This window comes from Antrostomus carolinensis, unplaced genomic scaffold (assembly GCF_000700745.2).
Source record: "Antrostomus carolinensis isolate BGI_N321 unplaced genomic scaffold, ASM70074v2 scaffold27996, whole genome shotgun sequence".
Classification (NCBI taxonomy): Eukaryota; Metazoa; Chordata; class Aves; order Caprimulgiformes; family Caprimulgidae; genus Antrostomus; species Antrostomus carolinensis.
Genome location: NW_010320220.1, coordinates 12035 through 37086, shown reverse-complemented (window position 1 = coordinate 37086; position 25052 = coordinate 12035). Strand labels below are relative to the sequence as shown.

Genomic DNA, 25052 nt, shown 5'->3' with positions numbered 1-25052 from the left:
ATGGTGGAGCCAGGACAAGATCTGTTGCTTGCTGCTTTGAGTGAGAGTGGAATCAGTCCAAATGATCTATTTGATATTGACTCTCCGGATGTGGTTCTTGCAAATCCAGCACCAACTCCTTTCAGCAGGTTAAAACAAGAACATAGTAGTTTGCTAGAGGACATAAGAGCTTGTACTTGATGTATCGTGGAGGGGAGGGGGTGTCCACAACAAATGGTTAAAGAATGTGGAGTTTCATAAATTTCTTCCTCCATAATACTGAGACTAGAAAATGACTTGATGATTCTTTTTAAACTTTTATACAAAAAAGCAATCTGAAATACACTGTTGAGGTCAGTAGAAACATAAATATACTTCTGGACATGAAATGGGGGCATGCTGTCATGTATCCATGGAGAACTCTAATATCACTGGAGTTTAGCTTCTGTCCTAAAATGTGTGCAAAAAGTGTAATATAATATGTTTAAGCTCCATGACAGCATTTGGTCAGCAAGGACATAACTGTTTCAGACAGAGACTGGGCACAGTGGTGTGGTGAACAGTGACATCCCAAAACTAATCACATTTTCACCACAATTAACTAACAAGGTGTTGTATGTTTAACTTCTTAGAATGCAAAATCAACCCCTTGATGATCTTTATTTTCAGTGAAACCTTTGTTAATGAGCACATTTAGGGACTTCGACGTTAACTTCCATTTTGTGGGTGGATATTTGTTCTTAAGGTTTTTCACCTGCTCATGTTTTTTCTGATTCTTACTTTTTTTCCTCTGCAGTCAGTGCCACTTAGCGCGTTAGAACTGGGCTTGGAGACTGAGGCCACAGCTGCTGTGAAACAAGAACCAGAGACTGTATCAACTCCAGCCTTATTAAATGTTCGGGTAAGAACTAATACTTCAGGATTTGGTATGTGTATATGTGGTGGGTTGATCCTGGCTGGACACCAGGTGCCCACTAAGCTGTTCTGTCACTTCCCCTCCTCAACTGGATGGTGGGAGAAAAAAATAGGACAAAAGGGTCATGGGTCAAGATAAGGACAGGGAGATCAGCAGTTACTGCCACAGGCAAAACAGACCCAGCCTGGGGAAATGTAATTTATTGCCAGTTTACAGTGGAGTAGGGTAATGAGAAATAAGAACAAATTTAAAACCACCTTCCCCCTACCCCTCCCTTCTTTTTGGGTTCACCTTCACTCCTGGCATCATCGCATGTTGTCTCTGCTGTTCCTTCCTCCTCATGCTTGTCTCCAGCTGCAGCAGCTCCTTCACAAACTCTTCTAACATGGGTCCTTCCCACAGGCTGCAGTTCTTCACGACCTGCTCTAGCGTGGGTCCTTCCCATAGACGTGGTTCTTCAGGAACAGACTGCTCCCGTGTGGGTCCCCCACATGGCCACAGGTCCTGTCAGAAAACCTGTTTCAGTCTGGGCTTCTCTCTGCAAGGTCACAGCGTCCTTTGGGCACATCCGCCTGCTTTGATGTGGAGTTGTCCATGCGCTGCAGGTGGATATCTGCGCCACCATGCACCTTCATGGGCTGCAGGGGAACAACCTGCTTCACCACAGGCTGCAAAGGATTCTTTGCTCCAGCACCTGGAGCAGCTGCTCCCCTTCCTTCTCCACTGACCTTGGTGTCTGCAGAGTTCTCTCTTATGTATTCTCACTCTTCTCTCCCAGTTGCTGATTGCGCAGCAGTTTTTACCCCTTAAATATGTTATCAGAGAGGTGCTACCAACATTGCTGATTGGCTTTGCCTTGACAGCAGCAGGTCTGTCTTGTAGCTGGGTGGAGCTGGCTGTATTGGATGTGGGGGAGCTTCTGGCATCTTCTCACAGAGGCCACCCCTGTAGCCCCCTTGAAACCTTGCCGCATAAACCCAGTATATTAGTGAAGTGTAGCATTAGAGGTGGGACTGTAAAATGCCAGTTGACCCATTGTCTTGGTTCTACTGTACTGGGACTGTGAAAGTGAAAGCTTAACGCACCCAGGGGTTGTTGTGATTTCTGTGACGAGGAACACAAAGGAGGACGAAGCAATATGCAGAAAAACATTTTGAGGTGTCCCATGTGCTTTTTACTTCCCCTGCCTGCAAATCCTGGGGATGGGGAGGTTGTGTTGACTTGTCTCCTCTCCCTGAACTCTGAACCACTTTTTCTAGCTGCAGATAATTCTGAGCACCATAGTCTGCTGGTTGCACCTGAAATGAGAATATAAAAAGCAGACCTGCAGGAAGGTGGATGTCAGTGCAGGCTGTCTGAAAAAGGCTACACATGTACTTTCAGCAATCCTGGCTATTTATTGTGCAGCCAATTTATATATTGAAAATTCTCTTCAGCTCAGGGTTCTTGTACCCGTAGTAGTCTTGTGCCTAGGTGATGCATCCTTCATCCTATTTTTTTATTTCCTTCCCCTTACCTTAAAAATATGTTCAAAAATACACATCTTTTAAAAGCTGGTACCTCCTGTGCTCTAGGCTAATAAAGTCTGTGGATTTTTTTTTTTTTTCACTATCTTCTGAAAATTTCCCTGGTTCTTTCTTGCTAGCAACCACCATCCACCACAACCTTTGTGCTGAATCAAATAAATCAGCTTCCTACTTTGGGGACTACAATAGTGATGACAAAAACAACACCTGTTACAACTACAAGGCAGACTATCACCGTAGCAAAAATCATTCAGACCAGCACAACTACTCGACCCTCAGTTGCAGCACCAGCAGTACGCAATGCCTTGACCACTACACCTTCCAAGGACCAGATTCAGCTGAAAGATCTGCTCAAGAATAATAGTCTTAATGAACTCATGAAATTGAAGCCACCTCCCAATATTGCCCAACCAGTAGCAACAGCAGCAAGTGAGTTTTCTTTTTTTCTTGGTAATTACAGTATTTTCGACAAATAGTGAAATAATAGAATGTGAAGATCTTTGCACATACTGTATTTTCATTGATTAGTAGAATATCACAGTAAAATGAAATGTTGCAGAAAAGCTGATAAATTCTGGTTTAACTTCAATAGTGTTAGAATTCAGGGTGAAGTAATAAAAAATAACAGGCTTTAAAAAAAGATCTAAGCTTTTGATTTACTGCAAGGAATGAGGAAGATGACATTTTAGAGTGCAGCTGGCAAATTGGTAAAACTAATTCAGGAACATTACTGGAGTTGATTTAGCTGTCTTAACTGGAGTCTATGTCATTTTCTGTTCCACTTGCTGTGGAGCTATGAAAAATGAGGGGTTTTTTGGTTGGTTTATTTTCTTTTTTTGCATCTTCCAAACTAGATTTGTAGTACATGCCAGTACTCCTCTGACAGGGTGTTTCTGTAAAGCACCTCCTGAAAAAGAACATCTCTGTCCCTGTTTATGTCATGGGAGGCTTCAGGTCTATTGTGTTTAGAAACTTTCTTGTATGTTATTTCTAATATGTGACAGCTGATATGGTCAGCTTAATACAAGGGAAGAGCTGCATGTGTGTATTTTTATTATTTAATTCTTTAAAGTTATTCTGGTTTTAGCATGAGGTTAAGATCAGACTAGTTGAGTTTCAAAATATTGCTGCTTTTTCTGGATTAATATATTTTCATTGTCTCTGAAATAAGATTTACTGATTTTTGTAGGCGGGGTTGGAAATAACCCATTTTTTTCACATGTGGGTAAAATGTGCAATAATTGAAGCTGACTTTTAGGACTGAAACAAAAAGAAGAATGTGCCTCCTTGTTTAATTGCTTTCTCTTATGGACTGGTTGACAAAAAATGGAAGTTGAGACACTAACTGAAGTTGGGATGAGGGGTAAAGGACTGAGGGAGGAGATTTTATAGGACTGGGTTATGCCCTTTGTGCTAAATGAAAACTCACAGAAGCACATAAAGAATAGGTAACAACAATGCACAATAGCTGTTAGAGTGGCACAGCTGCAGAAAATAGTTGAATTTGTACCTTCTGTGTTAAGTTAAAAAGAGATGTGCAACTTCTAGAACTGCATTTCTAATCTTTCTTGTGTGCTTATGTTTCTGCATCTTCACGCTTACAAAAAAATTGACAAATACTTGTAGAAAATTCAAGGGCAGAGAAGCTCTGGGAAGGAAGCAGTCTTTTCATATAATTCTGGCAGCAAGAGTTCTAGATTGGAAAATATTAAAAAAATCAAATTATGCAACCTCTTTGAGGAAAACTTCATTTGTGCTATTGTCTTAATTGTTTTTTTAGGGGTAGTTATGCTAAATTTATTACCTGCATTGACTGTCAGCATGATGGAAGCTTGATAGCTGCTGTCAATGTTTTGCATCACTGTTTGTGTAAATTTTTTTAGTTCTGTATTAAGCCCTGTTGCCAGTTGCTTCCAAATGTGACTGAGGACAGGAAAGTTAATAAATTGTCCTCTTAAAGGATCCTATTAAAAACTTAAAAGAATTGAGTCCAAAGTGTTGACTTTTTGTTTTACAGAAATAATTGTAGTTTCTCCTAAGGTGGTAAATGCCACCAGACCAGGTAAGCTTTATTTCTCTTGAAACACTGGGCTTTCTGGTTTGTTGTTAAGCTTCAGAGACTCACAAGATGGAGTATTTCTAAATACTATGTATGGATTTGGTGAAGGTCCAAAATATTTGTGTTTTTTTAAATACTGAAATTAATACACAACTGTGTCATGTGCAGTGGTATTGCATGGGAAGTTTCAACAGTCAAAAAAGTAACAGGATTTAACTTCTTGCTCAGATTTTAATTTGGACAAAAATACTGATTGTGTTCTTGAAGCATCAGTGTGGTACTGGACATCTTAAACTTCTCTTCCAGCTCATTAATATTGAAGGATGTTAATTTGAGTTGATGTTTGGAGGGAATTCCTGTAAAACACAGCTTTTCTTTTGTAGCTGATCTAAGCAATGGTGCAGTGAAGAAGGAAGCTTCCACAAAAGAGGTAGCAAGAATATGGATAAATGATATTAAAATGAGAAGTTTTTCACCTACTATGGTGAGTAGTACAAATGGTTAATTTGCTAAATGAATGTATATTTTATTGGCTGCAACCACCTGTGACTAGTTTCAGTAGTTACTCATATGAGCCTTTTGTGTGGTAGAATTATTGAGTGCATCTGTTTGTTCAAAAGGTTAGTTTCTCCACTAGATGAATCCTTGATGATGACTAAAACTAACAGCTGTGTAGAGCAGACTACCTATATAGTGAGTGACAATTTCAATAAATTACTGTCCTTAACAGAACCTCATTGTGTGAATAAAGAAGGGAGTGCTCCAATTAAAACTGAGAAGTGTATCACTTGCTCTGTGTTCTAAGACATTTTCTTTCAAAATATCCTCTTTTATATAACTAGCAATGAGGAAACTAGAAAACTTTCTCAAGCGTGGCTGACCTTCTGGGTGGTTTTAAGATGTAAATTGATTATCATTCCATATTCTCAATCTAATAAAAATACATGTGATGTAAACACTTGAGCTTTCAGCAACTTCACTGACTGCTGGAATCAGACTGAAGTTTGTGATGAACAGTGCTCCTTAATGACTGGCACACAGAGGGATTTTCAGATTACTTTTTTTAATATTAAACATTAAATGTAATTGTGGAAGATCTTTGATTTGTCATCTACTGAGTACTTTAGAAATAATTCATATATATACATTGATCAAGATCATAGGAAAAAATGGCAAACTGTCAAGTTTCAGACAATACTGGATAGAACTGTGACTATTGTAACTATTTTCCAAAGTGGTGAAGTTATGTAATGAATGTGAAACTGCAGGAGGCTTCATGGGAGTACTTCAAAGTTAGGTTTTGGCTGTTAACTAGCTGTTGTGTCTTCAAGGCAATTTTCTTTAAGACATATTTTGGTTTTAATATGCTGTAAAAAGTATTTCTTCTTAAATTCTGCTTATGTGATTCTGGAATCTCCTTGCAAAGGAGAGGAACTTCCCTTACTTTGTGTCTCTGAAGGGTTATTCAGAGTGTAAGAAATCTACATTTCCATCTGTAGTTGTCCCAGCTGCTCACTGGCTCATCTGGTATCTGTGTTAACACATTGGAGTGTAAGTTTGCACTCATTTAATTTCTCATGTTAATTTCCAGGACATAGAGTATTAACAATGTGCTTATTTTTCTATTTTAGAAAGTGCCAGCAGTTAAAGAAGAGGAGGAACCTGAGGAAGAAGATGAAGAAGAAATGGGCCACGCAGAAACTTACGCTGAGTATATGCCAATAAAATGTACGACCTAAAGTTTTATTACCTGAAATGGCTGAAATGTTTAGAGAGCTAATTTGATACTTACTCTTCTATAGTTATTAACACCTAAAAAACCAGATAGGTTACTGTCTGAATCAAGTAAAAACAACCTGAATTTGCAGTGGGTTTTCCTAGAGAAATTTTTCTCTTCTATAGTGCTCAGTTTTGGAAGGTATGCAGACTTTTTTTTAAATAGAAAATGAATTCTTTAGTGTATCTTTGAGCAGTACTTATTTCAGAAATACGATTGATTGATAAGGTCAGGCTTTTTTTACCTGTGTTAAGACGCTTCGGGCCTCAGCAGAGGAAATGTTTTAAAGGGATTAAGTGGTTGCTGCTACACTTAAGAATCCATTTTGAGTCTTTTGGTGTGAAATTACCCTATGCTCATTCTTCCTGCATTGTTCTTGACTGACTTCTTAGAGCTGTGCTATTTTTTTTGGTTTTGTTTTTTAATAAAAAGGTGAATCTTTTACAGCTGTTAATTGCTGTATTTTTTTCCTCCTTTCTCTTCTTTATCATAATCAGTGACAAAAAACTGTTATCTTGTTTTCTGAGTACATTACTGACCTGCTGTAAAAGCAAGGCAAAAAATTTTGCATGGAGTTTGTACCCAAGTGGTTAATTTTTATTGTCGCTGCATCATATTCCTTTGTATGTGATGCAGTTTAACACTTGACATATGGTTGCAGTTAAACTTCGTTGTTCTTGAGTTCAGCCTTTGCAATGGACAATTGTAATTTGTTTTGGTAAATATAATAACCTGTGCTGTAGCAACAGAACTCTGTATTATATTTTCATCTTCTCCCTTCCTCCCCTTCCCTTTTCAACCAGTAAAAATTGGTCTACGTCATCCTGACCCAGTAGTGGAAACCAGCTCGTTATCCAGTGTAACTCCTCCTGATGTGTGGTACCAGACATCAATCTCGGAAGAAACAATTGATAGTGGCTGGTTATCAGCTTTACAGCTTGAAGCAATCACTTACGCAGCACAGGTATGCTAAACTTTAGGACAGCTTAAAAACCAGCATAGAATTTAAGAAGAAAAACTCCTCTGTGACAAGCTGTGTGATTGGGCTCATCCAATAGGATGTCTCTTACCTTTGCTCATTTCTGACAATCCACTGTGATGTTTTCTGGAGTACAAGTGGTTTTTTGTTCTTTCTCCTACAGCAACATGAAACATTCCTGCCCAATGGAGACAGAGCTGGATTCTTGATAGGTGATGGTGCTGGTGTAGGAAAAGGAAGGACCATAGCTGGAATAATCTATGAAAATTACTTGTTAGGCAGAAAAAGAGCAGTCTGGTAAGTGTGTCAGGATTTGTTAGAGTGGACCCTGTAGTGACTTAAATTCAGTGTAATCTGTCCCCTCCAACACATGTTTTAGCAACTGCTTTTTGAACTTCTCTGGTAACTTACAGAATATGTGCTTTGTTTTTATATCTTCAGGTTTAGCGTGTCAAATGATCTGAAATATGATGCTGAAAGAGATTTGAGAGATATTGGAGCAAAAAACATATTGGTTCATTCATTAAACAAGGTGTGGAAACTTTTTACTATGTACAGTTGAGGCAAAACTTTAGGTACGCTTGTGTGACGAGTTGTGCATGTTGACTGTTTAAGATCAAGAATGTACTAATTTCAATAAATTTGCTGTTTAGGTCTTGTTTGACAGGCCTTAATCTTATGAAGAAACACAGAGTGCTTTAAGTTAATAATGTAAATAGGCCCCTTGTAGGTTTAAGTCTTAGCATCTGATTTTTTTCTAAAAAGCATTACTCTTCAAGCCACTACTGGCACTACTAGTAGAGTATTTTCTAGAAGTTGAAATATTCTTTGTATCTTTTACACTTCGTAGCACTTGAATTTTTTCCTTTCTGTCTCCCAGCACACATTTTATATGTAATTTATTTTATATGTAATATGTGAATAATACAATTCCTCAGTAATTTATTAAAGCATCAGAAGTGTGTGCAGTTATTTTTGGAGGCTATGGCTCTGCTCAGGATTAACCACTTCAATTTTGCAGCGTCATTACTAGTTGAATTCACTGAACTTAAAGTTTGTTTGAAGTTAATATTTTTGCTTTGTGAAGTCTTAATTTCTAAAATACAGCAGAAACTTTAGAAATAGTCATTTATGGCAGCAGCTTGACCTGTTAGCTTCAAGGGATGCATTGAAACTAAAATCTTAATTATATTTAAGGAAATCACATAGTCAAAGAATGTGGCTGTTAAATCTTTTGAGGCCTCAGGTCTAGTCTTCCTTATGTATATATTTAAGTAAGTCCCTCAATAACCCCTTAACCACATTACCACATGCCAGCTGTGCCCTAATCATGATGTAGGGATACAGGTGGTTCAAAGTGTACCCACCAGCATGCCTTAATTACATGGTAGGTGGGTTTGAAGAGGGATCTCTCTTGAATAATTTCTGTAATTTCTTATCTTTTTATTGCAGTTCAAGTATGGGAAAATTTCTTCCAAACACAATGGGAGTGTGAAGAAAGGTGTCATCTTTGCTACCTATTCTTCTCTTATTGGTGAAAGCCAATCTGGTGGTAAATACAAAACCAGATTAAAGCAGCTTCTTCACTGGTGTGGTGAAGACTTTGATGGAGTTGTATCCTTTATCTGGAGTTCAGTTGATTGTAACCAGATTGTCTTTAAAGATGAAAGCTTAAATAGCAATCTTTTTTATTTTTTATTTGCTGGTATTTTGAAGTGTTGTTCTTTATTCATGACAGGAATTGATTGTGTGCATGCTCTGACATTAGGCTTGAAGTTTTACAAGCTTTGTGCCAAATCTATTATTATCATACCATTGCCACAGAACTCTGGTACAAGAATGAAGCTTCTGCTTTTTCTGTAACAAACACATAAAAATACAATACCATGTTTAAGAACCTTAAGTTTACACTGAAATTTTCTCCAGTGAATTCTTAAAAAAAGTTGAGTATCAACAACATTTTAAAGAACTCACATGTTGGAAATTGTGCTCTTAAATACTTACTAGCTAAATATTTTTCCCTGAATTTTTAGTGAAAAATATTACTAGTATCTTTTTGAGATTACAATTTACTGCTGCCACCTGTTGTAATTAGCAGATTTTCTTGTCTTCTGTTTTAGCTCCCCATTCTAAAAAATGTGAGACAGGTTTTTTTGTTTTCCTTAATTATGGTTCAGATTGTATTTGATGAGTGTCATAAAGCTAAGAATCTGTGTCCTGTTGGTTCATCAAAACCAACAAAAACAGGTCTGGCTGTATTGGAACTTCAAAATAAACTTCCAAAAGCCAGGGTTGTTTATGCCAGTGCCACAGGTATGTACGACTTGGTTTGTGTTAAATGTCTCTCTGCTTTTACTGGCACTGGTACAGAGTGTGTTCTTCTCCTAGGTGCATCTGAGCCAAGAAATATGGCATATATGAACCGTCTTGGAATATGGGGTGAAGGAACTCCATTTAGGGAATTCAGTGACTTTATTCAGGCTGTTGAAAGAAGGTAATATTTCAAAGAGCAAGAATGTGTGTGGCTGTGGTTGACTGTGCTTTCCAGTTCCTTTGTCTTCACTTGCTCATAGTCCTCTGCAAACTTTTCCTGTCACACTAAGAACTTTGACTCTAGCTTGTAAATCTAGCAGAAATATAACTTAATCTTATCTGGTAAAAAATGGGACGTTTCCCTGGCTCACAGAATATTTTGAGAGCTTTAGAAGCTTGCTGGGAAAATAACCATCTTAAAATTGTGGGTGTTACGGAATGAAAGGATTTTGCTGCTCATCATGAAAGCACACTGTGTGTACTGAGTTTGCTCAGTAGAGTTGATGTCTCACTGCATGCAGAAGCTGTCTAATGTTTATGCATGCAGCTTGGACAGTTTAACAGGAAGAAGTCTTGTCCTTATGTTTTCTGGCATAAAAACCCAGTTCAGAAAAATTATATATGCTGTTGTAAGGTACTTTGTATTTCAGAACTTAGTAAAAAAAACTGTGAGAGGTCAGTAGAAAATGCAACTGCTACATTCTTGGGTAGGTGAGCATCTTAATATATTATGTTTTGCCTACTTAAAAAGAATTTGGAACCCTTTAAAATGCTGCAGGAGGGCTTAGGATGCATCTTCTTGCATACCATCTGCATGATGCATGATTTCTCTTGACTGTGCAAGTGTAGTCTCTACTTCATTACTGAGTATGTGTCAAATGAACAATTCTGAAATTACAGGCTCAAGCTTGTGGGTAGGTTAGCTTTGCAGCTGACTTCTGTGCTCTCAAGGTATTGCTAAAGGTGTGTTTCTCTTGAAAAGAACTTGGGTTACCTGTTAGTTGGATTATGTTCATATCAGTGCAAATCTGAATAGCTTAACGCAGTTTGTATTCATTGTTTTAAATCTTCAGTGGAGTTTATAAAATGGCAGTGCAAGATTTTGTTATATATTTGGACCAACTTCATTATCCAATTACAGTTTGTAAGGTACTGTCCCCTAATGCATGCAAGGTCATTTGGGAAAAAGGAACTTCTTAGTGTTTATACCTCTTGGGATACACTTAATACTTATGAAGCGGGTATATAGCTTTATGTGAAGGTTAAATTTCAAGACCCTCTGATTGGATGTGTTTTAACTCAACAGTACTAATGATTTTGAAAACATCTTCCTTCACTTTTGTAAGCATGCTATTTTCTTCTAAAGCACTTGAGGGTTTTTTAACAAATCCTTGCTCTTGAAAATTCTAATACTGACTTAATTTGTTCCTTTATTTTAGAGGTGTTGGTGCCATGGAAATAGTTGCTATGGATATGAAGCTGAGAGGAATGTACATAGCAAGACAGTTGAGTTTTTCAGGTGTAACCTTCAAAATTGATGAAGTTCTGCTTTCACAGGAATATGTTAAAATGTACAATAAATCTGTGAAACTGGTAAGAACACCTTTTTTAAATTGCTTTCTCTATTGAGTTTTGAGATGTTGAAGTTACTTGGTTTAAACTAAAATGCTCCTGAAATTGCACACAAAACTGGTATCTTGTCTCATCTTAGTGTGAAGATTTCTCCATTTGAGACGTGCAAAAACTGTTAATTCTTGTTCCGAATCATAAAAGCTGCAGTTTTGGGTGCATCTTGCGTGTCTGCCAGATCCCCTGCCTTCTAGTAGTGTTTCAGAGAGCTTGGTCTTTTTTTGTCTAAGATAAAGCTGTTCCCCTGTTGGTCATGTTTTTGTGCTCCAGTCCTCCCCCTTTAGGCAGCTGAGCTGAGAACAAGCTGCAAAAAATGAGACAGGCTGTGTGCACTTCTTCACTGAAGCGGTGTGGTGGAGTGGTGCTTGTAGTTAAACAGCGCAGGGTGATCATTTTAATCATGCAACAGATCAAATCTAAAGCATTGAAGCTGTGGTTCCCTTAATGTTTTCATTTATTTACCTGCTAGTTATCTTTTTCATGTTCTTAATTGTTTTGTTTTGTCCACATCCTAAGCTGAGTCTCTTTTTTCAGAGTGCACATTCTGCTTGTCCATTACCACTGTTGTATTAGATAAAAGTAATTACTCCTTGGACATAGATTAAAATGAGCGGGGCCTTTGCCTGTTTAAGAAGTGCTTAAACATGACTCAACATTCATGTTGTTTAGCTACAGTAATTTAAAAATTATATTTGGCAGCTGTATAACATCAACTTTAAAACAAGACTTTATGGATGTTGTTCAAAAGAATCGCTAAACTTGAGTCCAAAACTTACTAACTCTGGAAAGAATTGGTGTAGCAGAATGTTGTAGAAATGAAGGCAGTAGGGTTTTTCTCTTTTTGGGATCTTGCTTTTTACTTAATTATGGGCAGTGCTCTTTACTTTCTTAACCTGACTGAATTAATGGAGAAACTAGATAATTAGAAAATGCTGTGTATGTTTGCATTGGTAGTAATGTAAATTTCTAGGCTGTTCATTATGAGAGTAATTACCCTCTGAGTTTACTAAGCCATACCTATTTTCTTCTCTTTTTTTTGTGAGCTTTGTTTGATGTATGATTAGTTTCCTCAACTTGCAGTCCCATAGTACTGTCACTTTAAACTTCTGTCTTTATTTGGATATTAAACAATGTACCTGTGTGGCTTTGAAATGTGACATGTAAAGCAATTAACATTCTTTTTCAGTGGGTCAGTGCTAGAGAGAGGTTTCAACAAGCAGCTGATCTTATCGATGCAGAACAACGAATGAAAAAGTCTATGTGGGGTCAGTTTTGGTCAGCCCACCAGAGGTTTTTCAAGTACCTTTGCATAGCATCTAAAGTGAAGAGGGTGGTGCAGCTCGCTCGGGAGGAAATCAAGAATGGGAAAGTAAGTTGATCAAAACCTATTTTTAAATCTCTTTAAGTGTAAAGCTATCAGATTTATTTTGTTTATAAGACAAATCTTTTCAGACATAGTAGCAGCATGTTTTTGTACTTTATGGTATTGAAACTATTTAATGAGCAGAAATTCAGGCAAAAATAAATTTATAAGTCAGTAGTCTTAGTGACAATGCCTTGTATTCATTTATCTTTTAGTGTGTTGTTATTGGCCTGCAGTCAACAGGAGAAGCAAGAACATTAGAAGCTTTGGAGGAAGGTGGTGGTGAACTGAATGACTTTGTTTCTACAGCAAAGTAAGATTGAAGTTTGTTAGAACTGTCCTTTACAAAACTAACCTTAATCCAGCTTAGTGTATGTGGTAATTTGTCCTTTCATGTGCAAAACATGCAGCAGCACACAGAGTTGGGTGTCCTTTAGTAGTGATGTTCTGTTCTTAAGCTGCCTGTATGTAAAATCTGACAGTGTTGCTCAAGTGAACCATTGGTGAGTTCCTGGTTCTGCTGGCGCTCTGAAATGATGTTCTGAGGTGTGAACAGCTGGTGCTGCTCTACTCAAACTGGGAGGAGAGGAAGACTTGCCAAGTGTATACTGCACTTATACCAAAGCAAGTTACAATCATGACTTCCCTTTTTTTATCTGATGAGCCAGATCCAATCCTAAAACTACCTTGCTGAAGGTCTTAATAAATTAAGTTAATCTGTCATTTAAACTCTGAGCAAAAAGAAAATAGCAGTAGCAATACCACTTGATACCAAAAACAAATTTAACAAATTATAAGTAACAGTGCTGTGAAGTAAACACTTCCTACCTTTTAAGAAGGTGACAAATACAGTAATATGGGTGATAATTATACAGAGTGCTTGTGTAATAGCATTCACGAGGAGTAATTCTTCAGAGAAGTCAAGCAAGCTGTTAAAATGTTACAGGTTTCTATTTTAAATAAATGCAAATTCAATTGAAGCCTTTTTTTTTTTTTTTTTTTTTTTTCTCCTTAAACAGAGGAGTATTCCAGTCTCTTATTGAAAAGCACTTTCCAGCTCCTGACAGGAAGAAGCTGTTTAGCTTGTTGGGAATTGACTTGACTGCTCAAAGTAATAACAATTCACCCAGAGACAGCCCTTGCAAGGAGAACAAGATAAAGAAGCGGAAAGGTAATGCTGAGGTTCTTACACTGATGCCACAGTGAAGATGGGAATTTTGGAGCTGCTAAGACTGAACTCTGGAAAAAATAAGGGAATGTAAATATCAATACAGTCATTAATGAATGAACATGTGTTACAAGTCTCTAAGACTTTTGTTAGAAATGTCTATTAATAGACTTTAAAACTGCGGCTGAAGGAATATAACCTGTAAATTCTGGTTAATTCTTTGCTCAAGATCTTGTTGATGTAGTGTGGGACCATATCCCAAAGTGCCTTGCATGTGTCAGACCACTTCCTGATGTAATCGTGAAAATAATTGCTTTCTTGAGGCTCAGTAAAGAGAAGCCTAATGCCACCCCTCTTCCCAAACTGATCATGCTCTTACTGAAAAGTAGATGATCATAAAATAAACAACCTTGGGAGGGAGGTCTTACTGAACTTAGATTAGATTCTTTTAAGCAGTTCTGGCTTTAGAAGTTGAATACTTTTGTAGTTTGTATGCAGTGGTGGTAAAACAAAACTCAAAAGTAGACTGCAAAGTCTAAACTAACTTTTTTGTCTTCTGGGGTGATGCAATTAGGTGAAGAAATAAGCAGAGAAGCCAAAAAAGCTCGCAAAACAGGTGGCCTTGCAGGTAGCAGCTCTGATGAGAGTGAGAGTGAGTCTGATGCTTCAGACAATGAAGAAAGTGACAATGAGAGCTCAAGATTTTTGAGTTCTGGAGATGATGATGACTTCAACCCATTCAGAGACGAATCCAGTGAAGATGATGAAGATGGTAAGACAGCTTGTTTCACCAAGCAAGTAGCTGTACTTGCAGATAACAAGCATAAAGTCTTTCCTAACCATTTCAGTGAGCCAAAAATGAGTGTTTGATAAGCATGTAGTTTAATTCTAATGAGACTGGAATTAGTACTAGAATGTTGTTTTGTATTTCCTTTAAGTAGGTTTTACACACTGGAGTTTAGACTTTTGTAAGTCACTGATAATAACTTTATTTACCTTTAGATCCCTGGTTAATTAGAAAAGAACATAAAAAAAATAAAGACAAGAAAAAGAAGAAAAGTATAGACCCAGATTCTATTCAAAGTGCCTTACTAGCTTCTGGTCTTGGATCAAAACGACCCAGCTGTTTTACTTCCACTGTTGGTACCACCACTTCTAATACCAACACGTCAGGTAAGAGTAAGTTTCTGTGGCATTCATTCCCTTTCTTAGCAATTAGGCAGTGAAATTCTGAATCTGACAAAAGCCTCTCTTAAATTTCAGCAAACAGTAACACAAACAGCAGCTTTGTAACAAGTCAGGATGCTGTTGAAAGGGCCCAACAAATGAAAAAAGAACTGCTTGATAAACTGGAAAAGCTGGCTGAAGATCTTCCACCTAATACACTGGATGAGCTTATAGATGAACTGGGTGGTCCTGAAAATGTTGCAGAGGTAGGCTGGTGTTCGCATTAAGAGAAAATTGATGGCTTTTTCTACTGCAGCCATACATTATCTTGCTGCAGTAAATCAATGTTGTCATCCTTCAAGGCTGCGTGTGACCTACGTATCTATTAAAGAGAACTTGTTTAGCAGTTCTAGGCAGTAACATCGCAGGGGTAAGAGTGTAGGTTACTTTTGCTGGATGCCTTTGCATTAAAAAGAGACTTGAAGATTGTATTAGAACACAGAGAAGAGCTTTGAATGGGCAAATAGGTTATTTCTCTTATTGGGTAGATCATACTAGTTTCTCTTTTGCTGTATAGTGTATTTCTCTAGCTGTAGTCCATTTGAAGCTGGTGTATATAAAACAGAAAGCCACTTTAGTTCATCTTCTAGGCAATGAAGATCAAGAACCTGTATAATAAAACTGCATTAGTGAAAAAAGCCTGATGAGTTGTTATCTCTTTTTCTCAATAGATTTAGAAATACGTCTTTAAGCTACCTGTCTCTATCAAGTAGAAATACTGTGCTTTAAAAGACCCTGTTAAAATCAGTGATGATCTCAGCTGTCAGTTTAGTTTATTTTCTTAGTGCTCTTGGTTAGATCCCTTATGGACAGTAGCATAATACTATGTCATTTCTGCACACATATACTTTGTTATGCTTTTAGTTCCCCAAGTTACCTCTAAATAAGCGTTCCACATAACAGATAATGGCATCGACCAAAAGTAATCCATGTTCTCTAAGGTAGTCTTGCACTTGGAGTAAATTAATTGGTGTATGAATAAGTGGCATCATTGCTTGAAGTTTTTGGTTATGTAATAATCTTGGTATTGCTCTAATGAGCTTGTATTCCCTTTTATTTTTAAAGATGACAGGCCGCAAAGGGAGAGTTGTAAGCAATGATGATGGCAGCATATCTTATGAGTCAAGGTCTGAACTTGATGTGCCCGTTGAAATTCTGAACATCACGGAAAAGCAGAGGTTCATGGATGGAGATAAGGTAGTCCTTAGAGATACAATTTAGAAAATCTTGCCAGATGCTGTAATAACACTGACTGATTACGTTATTCAAGTTGTGACTCTACCTTTATCCCACGGTGACTTTTTAGGTACTATAAGTAAGTACTAGTTAGAAAGGATTCTCTATTTGCTTGATGTGTGTTTTGTTTTTCAAATCTGTATGTTCAGTAGTCCTGTCTAATATGTGACTGCAGCATGCTTTAATTGAGAAATGAGGATAACAACTGGCTGACTGGGTACAAGAGGGAGAAAAAACTTTCAGTGAGGGGCTGAAGGGACAAGGTGGAGGTTGTTTACCTTAACAAGGATTGAGAATGGGAAGAGCGATAGCTTTTGTCCTTGACATTGCGCTGTGAAAGAAAATACTGGCTGGAATCATGGTAGAATTGATGATGATAAAGGGAGGAAAGAAATTTCCTGTGGTTCATTTGGGACATGCTACCACAAGAGGGCAAACCAAGTAAATGTAGCTGTTGCGTGGAACTTGTACAGTCTGTTGTTACACTTGAGGGTAAATACTCACATTCCTCAAAGTGACTTGTGCACAGTCCAAACATTTACATTCTTTCAAGGCAAATACACTCAGATCCTAGAATGGCCATATCCCCTTCCTTATACAGTGTTAGCAGCAACTTCTTGTCTTCTGTGTTGCTTGTTCTCAGAGCAAGTCTCTCTCTGTCTGTCTGCTTTTCTTTCTAAAGTGCAGGGCAGCATTGGAGAAACCTGCCCTTTGGAGTGGCCAGACTGCAACATACTGCCTTGCTTCCTTTCCTCAGAAAGCTGTTGTTGAAAAGTGAAGTGAAAACCACTCCTTTTACTAAAAAAAACCCAAAAAACTTAACATTTCTAACTCTGATAGAGAACCATACTTTTTCTCCCCTCTTCCTCTTCTTGCAATAGGAAGACCAAATAACAGTGAAACCATTCCAGATCCATGTTTAGTAGTAATTGTAAAATTATATTTTATTCAGAAACTGAAAACTGAAGCTTGATCTTGGATTTATTGCTAACTAACAACTCTTTTCTTAATAAAAGAACATTGCCATAATCTCAGAGGCTGCCAGCTCTGGTATATCACTGCAAGCAGACCGTCGAGCTAAGAATCAGAGACGGAGAGTTCACATGACTCTGGAGTTGCCGTGGAGCGCAGACAGAGCAATACAACAGTTTGGTAAATAACTTTTTTGTATCCTTCCTGTAGCAAACTTGGTAATACTGAATTTACTGCTAATGCATGGAAAATAAGACTAAACAACTCCTTAAGGACCCTTCCAGTCTCCTTTACCCATGAACAGAATCAGCTTTACCTGCAGTCATAGCTAATAGTTTTGAAAGAAACATCGCAAACAAACATGCTGCAGCTTAGGGGTTTTTTTAACGTATCAAGCATCTTTATGAAAGTTGTCATATCTCTAGAGTGTATGTGCACCACCTTCTGTTGGCTGTATTACAGCAGAAACAGCAGGATTAAGTTCTAGCTTTTTTCTTTACTCTTCACAATTCATAGTTTATTAGAAATGTTCAATGAAGTGGAATTTATTTAACATATGTGCTTCTACTTCATTATCCAGGAAGAACTCATCGATCCAACCAAGTGACTGCTCCAGAGTACGTGTTCCTAATTTCTGAATTGGCAGGAGAGCAAAGATTTGCATCTATAGTTGCAAAAAGACTGGAGAGCTTGGTAAGATTGTTTCATGAAGTTTGATCCTTCATTTGAGAAAATACAACTTAGATGTCTTTTTCTTAAAATTTGATTTAATTACAAAGCTGTGTTCTAACAGGGAGCCCTCACCCATGGTGACAGACGGGCTACAGAAACTCGAGACCTCAGCAGATTCAATTTTGACAACAAGGTGACGGTTCCATTTCTGTTTGAAAGCTCATGCTGTGGTGCTTATTCCACAAATGACCTGTTCAGGAAGGATTTCTTCCATCTCCTGCAAAGTGTTTTAAGTGTGACTTTCTGATAGGAGGCTTCTTTGAGATAGCCAGGAAACATTCTTAATTCTGTTTGCAAAGCCATTTGGAACAAAAATATGTGTAAATTGCTTTTCTGCATTTGCTAACAATCCAAGTCTTAAGTAAATGGTATGAGTCCTTTCACTCACAACTGAAAGATTAATTTGGCAGACCTAATTAGAAATTAAGACTGGGTTGTTTATATAGTGTTGATAATTGAAAAGCTAATAACCAGTTCCCTTTACTATTGTAGAGAAAGATGTTTTATTGTGCATTGCAAGTGCTTGTTGAACCATGGGTGCTTGAGGCTGAGGCGCCAACACTGGATCACATTGTTAGAGCAACTTTCTTTCTCTTACGCAGTACGGCAGAAATGCTTTGGAGATCGTTATGAAATCCATTGTGAACTTAGACTCCCCAATGGTCTCACCTCCTCCTGATTTTCCTGGAGACTTCTTCAAAGGTAGGTATAATTCACTGGATATAACAGCTACCTTTTGATTGTTTTCCAGTATGCAGAAAATGCAAATAAAACTAGAAAACGTTGTTTCTATTTAAATGGATCAGCTGGCCCAGATGGGCTCTCCCTGGATGCTATTCCTATGCACGTTGTTTGAATGTCGAAGTTCACATGTGAGACAAGATACAAGAACTCTCTCTCAATATATAAGGCGTCTTCTATATCTGTTTAGCCAACATATTACATACATCTCTGACTTAATTTTCACTTCTCTACTGCAATATCTTGTTCCCCTGTGGACTCTTATAGTGATTTTCCCTGCCTGTGCTTCCTGGAAGGACAGGAGGAGAAGTTCTGTCTTGCTTATTGATGTATTGGGTAGAAATTGCATGTATTTGAGGGGTGGGAGAAGTTTTGAAATGGGGTCCTGAAACAAGAATGCTAAACAAGCTGTTACTTCCTTGGTTTATATTTAGATGGCAAAGCAGCTGTGATTTAATATCTTTCTTTTTCCTAGATGTTCGTCAGGGATTGATTGGTGTAGGCTTGATAAATGTAGAAGACAGATCTGGAATACTAACACTTGATAAAGGTATTTGTGTGTTCAGTATATCTTTAGAATGTCACTGAGAACATTCTATACCACTAGGAATATTCTTTATCATGATAGTGGATTCCTAGCAACAACAGAAGTTGTAACTGTATAAAAAGTGACTTTTTCTTCTCACTTTTGAAAGAATGGATTTAAGTACTTTCACTACTGATTGAGAGCTTGTTGTCATCAAACTTCATCTTTGTTGACCTAATATGTGTATTTCTTTTTCCTTTTTAAGATTATAACAATATAGGGAAATTTCTGAATAGAATTCTTGGAATGGAAGTACATCAGCAGAATGCTTTATTCCAGTACTTTTCTGACACGTTAAATGCAGTTATTCAAAATGCTAAAAAGAATGGAAGATACGATATGGGCATCTTAGGTGAGCAAATCAATTACTCAGTACTCTTCTGCTTTATTAAGATCAGAGAAACAGAATAACTCTGTCCTTTCCTTTGAAGACTTGGGCTCTGGAGATGAGAAAGTAAGGAAGGCAGATGTTAAGAAGTTTTTAACTCCTGGATATTCTACCTCTGGACATGTAGAACTATACACAGTAAGTTAATTCTGTGTCATCTTTGAATGAACTAATAAAACTTGGCGGTAAGTTTTTAAAACATGGCAATCAGCTAAGCTTATGCTGAGTGAGGGGAGGTTCCAGGCCTTTCACGGGGCAATATTCGGTTCTATGATTCTTCAGTTCCTGTCTCTGTAAGTGTTTTAAAGCCTGTTCCCATTCAAATACTTCTGCATGGCTCTCTTCCAGATCAGTGTAGAGAGAGGAATGTCTTGGGATGAAGCAACTAAGATCTGGGCAGAACAGATGGGCCCAGATGATGGATTTTATTTATCACTACAGGTAAGATTCTTTGTCTCTTGGATTATGTTCAGAGAAGTTTTTTGGGAACTAACCAAATACAATATCTCCTCTGAAAAATTTACTGTTCGAATGGATTACTGTTCAGCTTTACAAAATGCTTTCAGTCTTACATTAAAATTCATGTCAAGTTTGTTTCCAGCTCTGAAGTATGAAGCACTCCTTTCCAGCTGCTGAGGATACTTTCTGATAGGAATGTGAGCCCAAATTAATAGTTCTTATTTAAACCTGCATCAAGAAACCAGGTGCTTTCACTGTAAGGAAAAGTTGTGAGGTTAATACAGATGAGCAGTAGTCTGAACGTCTCCTTATTATTACTGGTTGTCTTACTGCGCACACACCTGCTGTCACTCTGTAAAGAACACGGTATGGAATCATTTTGGGTAGATACTGTCAGCATGTTGAAACTTACAAACTTTTTGCCTTTTTTTTTTCTAGATAAGAAACAACAAGAAAACTGCTATTCTAGTAAAAGAAGTGAATCCTAAAAAGAAGCTTTTTTTAGTATACAGACCAAATACTGGGAAGCAACTCAAACTAGAAACATGTGCAGACCTGAAAAAGAAATATAAGAAGGTAACCATTAAAGTTATGCTAAACTTAGAAAAAATTTGAAAAGAAATGTAAGGACTCTTTTTTCTGGTATTTGTGTATAATTCTGGTGAGTCAAAAACTAGGCTTGCTTCTCCAGAGCAGAGCTTGTATTTGGGTCTTTTTAAGTGGATCTGCATGGTTTTTGCACTCCTATATCCAGAGCTTTCTGAATATGAATAATCTATGGTGTGGTAATATGAGTTTTTTTTAGGGTCTAGCAAGGAAAAATCTTGCTTCTGTGTAAGGTGTACTCTTTTCTCAGTAATGGCCAAATTGCTTTTGTTCTGGAAGTCCTGATGTGTTTTACTTAATTATTATTCCCACTTTGAATGACTTTTCCAGGTACCTTCTGAAGATGCTCTGCCACACTGGTTAGAGCAGTACAATTCTTCTGCGGATACCTGCACCCATGCTTATTGGTTAGTATTTGTACACATGTAGATGCTTTAATTAACCTGGTTACCTAAACCTGTTTATCACTCCTTCTGTTTTTCTGTTTCTCCTGTGAAATCTTGGGTTTCTTGCTTAAGAAAAATTGTCCCATGACCAGTCAAATGACCCAATCTTTGAGTGGAAACATGAAGCTTTGCACTTGCCCTTAAAGTCCTGACACCTGATGAATGCTAATGTATAAATTGCACTCTGGTAGAAGTGTAATGACCCAGGAGTAGCTTGTGCTTTAAGTGTCTTGGTCTGATCTGTTATTGGTAGGATAGTTCAAATGTTGTTTGAGGTGAAAAATATTTATACTTCACGTAGAGATGCGAGAGATGTCAGAAACAGCTTTTCTTGTGCTACCTCTTCTGTGTCTGAATTCAGCAGCTGATGTCTTAATTCCTGAGGAATTGGTAGAAGTTTCAGATTAACATTGGAGCTTCTGAAATACACTGGTTAGATACCAGTTTCATATGTAATGTACTCTGGTTCTCAGGTGATCTCAGTGAGCGGTATCTGTGACTTAAAGCTCTGTCTGTACATTTTGAAGGTGTGCTCCTAAATAGGCCAACACTTCTCAAAGCTTTACCCTTAGAGAAAAGCTGTGGATGAAGTATCCTTCCCTTACTGTGCACTTGCAGCCCTCACTCAACCCTGAATACATGTTAAATGACTTCAAATCTCATTTTTAATGGAATTGGATACTTTCTGTTTGCAGAATTGTTTTGAAAGCTTTTTTTTCTCTCTACTTGTAGGAGAGGCAATTGTAAGAAGGCAGGCTTGGGATTAGTTTGTGAAGTGGGACTCCGCTGTCGAACTTACTACGTCTTGTGTGGTTCAGTATTGAGCGTCTGGACAAAAGTAGAAGGCGTTCTAGCCTCTGTGAGTGGTACAAATGTGAAAATGCAAATAGTTCGTCTAAGAACAGAAGATGGGCAGAGGATCGTAGGTAAGTGGCTTGTCAGTGGCTTGTCTGCTCCTTTATTTCCATCTTGGAGTAGAAGGAAGTTGTAACTTATAAGTCACACAGTGTTGAGAGTCATGTAGGAGACTTTATCAAGATGCTCGCAAGAGAAAAGGCTTGTCAGAGTGTGTATGTTGAGGAGGGGCAAGTACAGGTTAAAGAAGGAAAAATATATTATTTTTTTTTCAGCCAGGCTTTGGAACATTTATTCTCTCAGTTCTTTTGATTTACTAGGAACAAAAAAAGTTGTATTCATCCTGTTCCAGCCAAGCTACCCTTTGAAACTGTAAGGGCTCCGCTCTTTTGCCACTCTGTCAAATAACAGTAAGCTTTTGAAACGGTTGTTTTCATGCTTTTTGAGCTACTGAAAGTCACGTGTAATCAATAGTTTAGAATGACTTTGAGATGATTTGTCATTTCTTGTTGCTAAACCTCTTAGTGAAGCCCTCATAGCACGTACCTCAGAGGCTGAAATCTGTTTCTTTTTTAAACGCGGCCTTCCTGTGAATGTGCAGTACCACGGCAGCTGCTACTCCACTAACAGTTTTCTAAGATGCTGAAACGAGGTTTTTCATGTTTTAAACTTTCATGATGCTATAACTTCTGTGAGACTAGAACAGCAAAAATAGCTGACTTGTGATTTGATGTGGCAGCAGGTAACATAAGAATAAAACTTGTATTCAGGAGCAAAGTGGCAACTTTTTTCTCCTGCTTCATGACCAAAAGGATCTCGTGACCTCTGAAGATGAACCTCTTGCTGAGAAGCAGGACTTGTAGCTGTGCTTGATCAGACTTGGCATTGGAAACAGTCATTGGTTGTTGCATAAATTAAATGGTGGAATCATCAGCCTGAGGTTTTAATGAATAAATGGTTTGCACATTTATGAACAATTGATTTGTTACTGTTTTCAGGTTTGATCATTCCTGCAAATTGTGTATCGCCCCTTGTAAACCTCCTGTCAACGTCAGACCAGTCTCAGCAGCTTGCAGTACAGCAGCAGCAGATATGGCAGCAGCATCACCCACAAAGCATCACCAATTTCAACAACGCATAAGAGGACAAACTACAGGTGTTGACTTTGGTGTTTGAGGAAAAGGCTGTAAAAGCATATCACTTGCATAAAAATCAGGGACAGATTCCAAAGAAATATAACTTTTTTCAGTTCAGTTGTGTGCTCTCAAATACTTTGGGAATAAAGATCTAAAAAGGTTGGTAGAACTGAAAGCCAGCAGTTGTTTATGGTGGTGCATCTGTCTTTCCTTATGCTCTCTGTAGTGCTTCCTGTTTGCTTTTACTTTTGGCCTTTTAAGCTACAAACCACAATTTGTTTGAAAATGCTTGAAAATCCCCAAGCAGGCTTTATTTTTATCTTGTCATACAGTGCTCAGGGTTTAACGCAGTGCATCAATGCCATTGCTGTGGGAGATATCCTTGAATGCATGTATTGAGTATATATATAGAAAATATATATTGGGTTTTTCTCTTCAATTTATGAGTTTATAAAAGCATGAAACCTAGAGGTTGCACATCATGCATTCAGGTTCCTTCCCAGTTTCTGTTTGACAGTGCATGTCTTGGGAAACGGGCATGGACAGGATAAACACACGAGACAGGAATTCGGAGAAAAACACAATCTTAGTTGTACAGCATTGGTTATTGCATTTTTATAGTGTTTATACCCAGGTGTTGCATTTTTTCTGGTTCTCTCCTGGGGGGGGGGTTATATATTTGAGTCTACAACATGTTCTTTTTGTGATAAACATCTTAAATTAAAACTAGTTAATTTTTAATGTATTAATGGTATTCCTAATGTGTACTGCAAAGATGGCTGGACGCCTGTTTTCCTTAAATTGAAGCATTTCCTTAATCCGAGGTGGTTATGGAAACTTAAGTGCAAATTCACTTCCATCTCGCATACAATCTTATATTTTTTACTTCATTAATGTAATTTAATTTGTCACTTGTAAGATGAAACCTTACTTGAGCTGTAAATTAGAGAATGGGAAACACTTGAGGGTTCCGCTGTATGTGCTGTTTCTGTTACCCAGTAACTTGAATACTGTTTAATATGTTGTAAGACATTGTAGAGTTTATCTGGAGCTGTTTAAAAGAAATTGTAATGTACAAATGTGAATAGTCACTTATCTATAATATGGGTAAGTTTTGTTTTGCCTATAATAGTAGATGTTTATAAGAAAGTGAAGGACAATGTTTGTCATTTCTTGCTTGCACAGGTTGCACTATTGAAAAATTGAGATTGTATAAACCTGTCCAAAAAAACTACAAGATAACGATCTTGTAGATGTCAAATAAAAGTTATTGTACTAACAAGAAGTGGAGTCTTGTTTAGGCAATCACTGTATTCCAAAAAAACTAACAAGTCTGTACAATTGGAATTCGACAGGACTTGGCATGTTCCAGTCTGCTTTAACCAGGCATCTGTCTTGCAGTCCAAATATCTCAGTTGAACCCATTAATGAGGCAAGAAGGAAACTGTGTTTAAACCTTGATGCAGTATTTTAAGTCAGGTTCACCTGCCAGGCTCAGAGCAGCGATCTGCCGTAGCGCGTGTCGCTTCCGTAAACCCTCATGAGCAGATTAAAGTGTCATAAAGAAGTTTTTTCCATAAGTAATGGGGCCAGAAGTTCCACAACTTCAGGCTGAAGTGAGTTCCCTGATGTGAATTATTTTGCTTGATGTTCAGGTAACGCTGCCTGTGCCAGCACCCCAGGGTGCTAACAGAGCACCCCCTTGTCGGGAAGGAAGCCTGCCTGCTGTCCTCAGCTCCAGTCTGAAATGGTCAAGGGGGGATGAAGCCCCTGTGCACACCTGTGACTAACTGGAAATGCAGATCCAGAATAAATCTGCCTGCTCCTCACTGCTCTAGCGCCTGCTCTGTCTGTAAAGGACTCGTAATGCAGGTGGTTTGGAGGGTTTTTGGTTCTGGGGAAGCTTGCCCAAGTGCTGCAATACCAGTAGGAGCTGATTATGCTCTGGAAAACTGTAGA

At 37.9% G+C, this 25052-nt stretch overlaps 1 protein-coding gene across 2 annotated transcripts; it reads left to right on the top strand.

Annotated features, from left to right (window-relative positions):
• SBNO1 (strawberry notch homolog 1) lies at positions 1–24378 on the top strand. 2 transcript variants are annotated; one of them, XM_010169538.1, is made up of 32 exons: positions 1–148; positions 780–880; positions 1762–1764; positions 2541–2850; positions 4864–4964; positions 6112–6208; positions 7061–7221; positions 7400–7533; positions 7678–7768; positions 8689–8850; positions 9414–9549; positions 9625–9730; positions 10989–11142; positions 12365–12547; positions 12757–12854; positions 13561–13712; positions 14284–14481; positions 14712–14888; positions 14973–15142; positions 16002–16133; positions 17189–17324; positions 17725–17837; positions 17938–18009; positions 18479–18578; positions 19093–19167; positions 19409–19555; positions 19635–19729; positions 19940–20032; positions 20489–20626; positions 20987–21063; positions 21835–22028; positions 22956–24378. In XM_010169538.1, exons 1-32 carry the CDS (start codon positions 1–3, stop codon positions 23096–23098), a joined length of 4197 nt encoding a protein of 1398 aa, XP_010167840.1. In that variant the 3' UTR covers positions 23099–24378. The 2 variants fall into 2 exon arrangements, with proteins under 2 accessions (XP_010167840.1, XP_010167841.1); XM_010169539.1 differs by lacking the exon at positions 1762–1764.
• The last annotated feature ends 674 nt before the right edge of the window (positions 24379–25052 follow it).